The 3,466-nt window shown below is 57.2% G+C and overlaps 1 protein-coding gene across 1 annotated transcript in view; it reads left to right on the forward strand.

Annotated features, from left to right (window-relative positions):
- The first annotated feature begins 3,049 nt into the window (after positions 1-3,049).
- UBE2J2 (ubiquitin conjugating enzyme E2 J2) overlaps positions 3,050-3,466 on the forward strand; it is a 6,379-nt gene continuing 5,962 nt past the window's right edge. The window contains exon 1 of the mRNA XM_004705226.2: positions 3,050-3,255. Within this exon, the coding sequence (XP_004705283.1) occupies positions 3,125-3,255 (131 nt within the window). The 5' untranslated portion in view covers positions 3,050-3,124. The remainder of the gene's footprint in view (positions 3,256-3,466) is intronic.

The following is a 3,466-nucleotide window of genomic DNA, read 5'->3' on the forward strand; positions in this document are numbered from 1 at the left end:
TGCTCCATAAACCCCAACACTAATGAGCGTGCCTGGGATCGTGCCCCGGGGAAGTAACCAGGGGGAAACCCAGCCAGAGAGTGGGTAGCTGGGGGCCTGCCCCCGCGACAACTGGTGCCACCCCTAACTGCCCATCTGCTGATTAACCAGCCTGGCCCCAACCTCTGACCACGTGTAACCTCCGGGCCTCCGTCCCCGCCCGTAGCCAGCCTAGATGCGACCCGCTGACCACCTACGGAGCGATCGGGCCATTTACCGGCCTCCGGTAGCTCACAGTCCAGTGGAAGGAAATGACAGGGTTACGTGTAGGTGACAACATTACCGGACTCTAGAACAGGCACTGTGTGTGTGTGGAAAGGTGTCTGGGAGTGTCAGTTCATTGGGAAGTCAGTGGGTTCTGACTATGGGAGAAGTGGGGGTGGTGATGGCCTGCACACCCCCTTCCCCCCAACCCAGCTCCTCCCTCCAGAGATGAGACAGTCCTATTGGGAGAGGGAGAGACTTCCTCCTGTAGCCTGGGCGAGGTACATGGCTATCCCATTGGTCAGGCCAAAGTCTCATGCCACACTATCTTGTCACCTGAGTTCCCTGGACTCAGCGTGGGAGAGAGGTGCCCAGGAGAAGCGGGGGTACAAGGCTGGGAGGTGGTGGGGCTCTTACCCCCTCAGGGTCGTCCCCTCCTTAGATGGTCACCATGCTCCACCTTTCTGTTTCTGTTTTGACCTTGCATCCTGGGTCATGAAAGCCCTTGTGGGCCCTGGGACGCTTGGTGCTATGGGCTCCGCTTTCACAATGGCATCCCTTGGTGGGCCCCTCTCCCCTTTCTCCTTCCTGCTCTTAGTCCAGGAAAATGGGAGAAACAGTTTTACTTGGAGGGGAAATGAGAAACCTGCTTTGAATGTGGCCAAGAAGGGTAATTAGAGAGGAGTCCCTTCCTGGTTTTCAACTGAGGGATTGAGTTGTAAGTAGGATTTAGTTAAACCTATGTCTCTGAAAAGAAGGCAAGAGAGAGGTCACTGGACAAGGACTCAGTGACCCCACTTGATTGATTTGTTTTGTCAGCCCGTCACAGAAACATCCATTCTGGCCCTTAGTTGACCCCAAGCACAGATGCAGTCAAATGACCTGAGGTGTACCCTCTGGGTGGCTGATCTCTGCCTTTATGCTACCAGTGGGGTGGGGTGTGGCTTACAAGGTGTTGGCCTGCAGGTAACATGGTCCATTTGGCTTCTGGGGCCCAGAGCTCGGTTGAGCTATGTATGGGGACAACATTCCCTGGCTCCACAGGTCCCTGTGCTGGTGCCAGGCCTCGAGGTCTGGACAGGACCAGGCAGACAGGTGTGGCTTCGGGCTGGAAGGCTGCTGTGCAGGTTGGGACTAAGGTGGCTAGGACCAGGGAGCCCAGGCTGCCTTCTGAGCAGCTGGATCAAAAGCTAGGCCTGGAGGACTTGGGCTGGGCTGCGCTGGTTTGCAGCTGGGAGGGTATCTTGAAGAAGGGGTGGGCCGGGGAGCAGGTAGTCTCTTTGGGGAGTTGGGAACTGGAAAGGTTATTGGGTGCTGTGTAGCAGGAGGGGGAGGTGGGCATTGGTGCTATTTGCTTCATGCTGGGGGTCCTGAAGAACTTTTTTTAGGGGGAGAAACGAATGAAACAGAAAGGGGTGGAGAAAGTTCCAAGGTAGAGCGAGAGAAAAAGAGCCCAGGAACTGGGGAGTCACTTGGGAGGTGGTTGTGAGCCTGTGATCCATGACTGTAGTGGGGAGGGGAAGAACTAGGGTGGGAGAGCAGGCCCACCCTCTATGCCTGGGGACAGGTGGTGCGCAGATCAGGCCAATGCATCCCTCACAGCATGCTGGTCAGGGAGACTGGCTAGAAAAGTGTTGTGAGGAGACTCGTAGCAGGTGGAGGGCCAGGGTGCAGGGAGCGTGCAGGGGACAGATGAGAGGGAAGGAACTGCTGCAGGTATAAAGGCCCTATGGCTGGGAGAGGGACAGACTACAGGTCTGCCTTCTGGGAGGGCCAGACGGAGAGCCTGGTGTCCTGTTTGGGGCTATTCCTGATGTGTTTGGCCACAGCGCACTGCGTGGGGTTGCATGGGCGGCTGTGTGCCGGAGAAGCTGGTAGGAGGTCTGCAGCGGGCAGGCCCTGTGGAGATAGGGGTGGCCCCAGCTCACTGCCAGCATCCCACACTCTCTTCAGCTTAGATGCTGAAATCTGCGCTTCCTCCCCTTGGTCCTGGTCCTACATGTCCCCTTGGAGCTCTGTCCTCCGTCTTCACACTTTATTTTTAGCAGCAGAAAGCCTCTGCAACCGCTCTCCTTAGTGTCGGCTGTGGAAGCTTCCTGGTCCTCCGTCCAGGCTGCTGTCCACTCCCTACTCAGGAGTGCTGTCCTGTCTGTCTGCTCGTCCTGTGCCCTATGCTGAGCCACCATGGTGACCTTTCTAACATAACTGCATGTGTGGCCTTGCACTCTCCTGGACACCCCAGCTCCTCAAGGGGGAGGTATAACCCCCTAGGGTGAGCCAGGTTCTGCCCTTGAGCCAGTTATAGCCCCACCTTCCAGTTGATCTGGTGCCAACATGCCGACCTGGTGCCATCCCTCAAGTGGCTGTTCCCGCACCCCCTTTACTGTTGCCATTGTGTGCCTTTGGCCCTGCTTGTGCTGGGTAGTGGTTTCTGTGACATCAGGACCCCTCAGCATGGCCTCCCCCCAGAGCTGAGCGGGTGGACATCTGCCCCTGGCTGGCCTTAGAGCACCCCCATCCAGGACCCTTTCCATCGGAGGTTTGCCTCTCACTGCACTTCTCTATGGGCTAGGAAGGGCTCAGGTCCTAGGCACTTGGTAGATGTGTATTGCATAATGAAGGTGGTGGTGGTCAGATGGAGAGGGAGGGTCTGAGGCCAGCAAGGGGGGTGGGGGAAGGGTGAGGGACACAGGCCAGGGTGAAGGTCATGGATCAGGGGTCAGGGTGGTCAGGGTTCCTTTACGATTAAAAGGCCTGAAGGATCAGGGAGCAATTAAGAAGTGAATTTATTCAAGACGAGGGTGAAGGCCCAGGGCCCCTAAAACTGGTGTTGGGGAGGGGGAGCTGTGCTCCTTGTCACCTGTGCACTTGTTCTTCATAGATGAGCAGCAACAGCAGCAAGAGAGCTCCCACGACGGCCACCCAGAGACTAAAGCAGGACTACCTTCGGATCAAGAAGGACCCAGTGCCTTACATCTGCGCTGAGCCCCTCCCTTCCAACATCCTCGAATGGTGAGCGCTCTGGCTGGTGCTTCTGGGTGACCTGAGGTTCTGGTCGGGTGGAGAGAGGTACCCGTGCTTCTCAGGTGTGAGTGGGCAGCAGGGACCACACCCCCTTGGTCTTCTCTGCAGAAGACCAGAGTCTGTGATGCTGGAGGGGCTTTCAGATCTGCAGGCCTCCCTGATGCCCAGGGTCTTGTCACTGTGGGTCAGTTGTTACCCA

This window comes from Echinops telfairi, unplaced genomic scaffold (genome assembly GCF_000313985.2).
Source record: "Echinops telfairi isolate 266 unplaced genomic scaffold, ASM31398v2 ScPeMD7_7457;HRSCAF=8495, whole genome shotgun sequence".
NCBI lineage: Eukaryota > Metazoa > Chordata > Mammalia > Afrosoricida > Tenrecidae > Echinops > Echinops telfairi.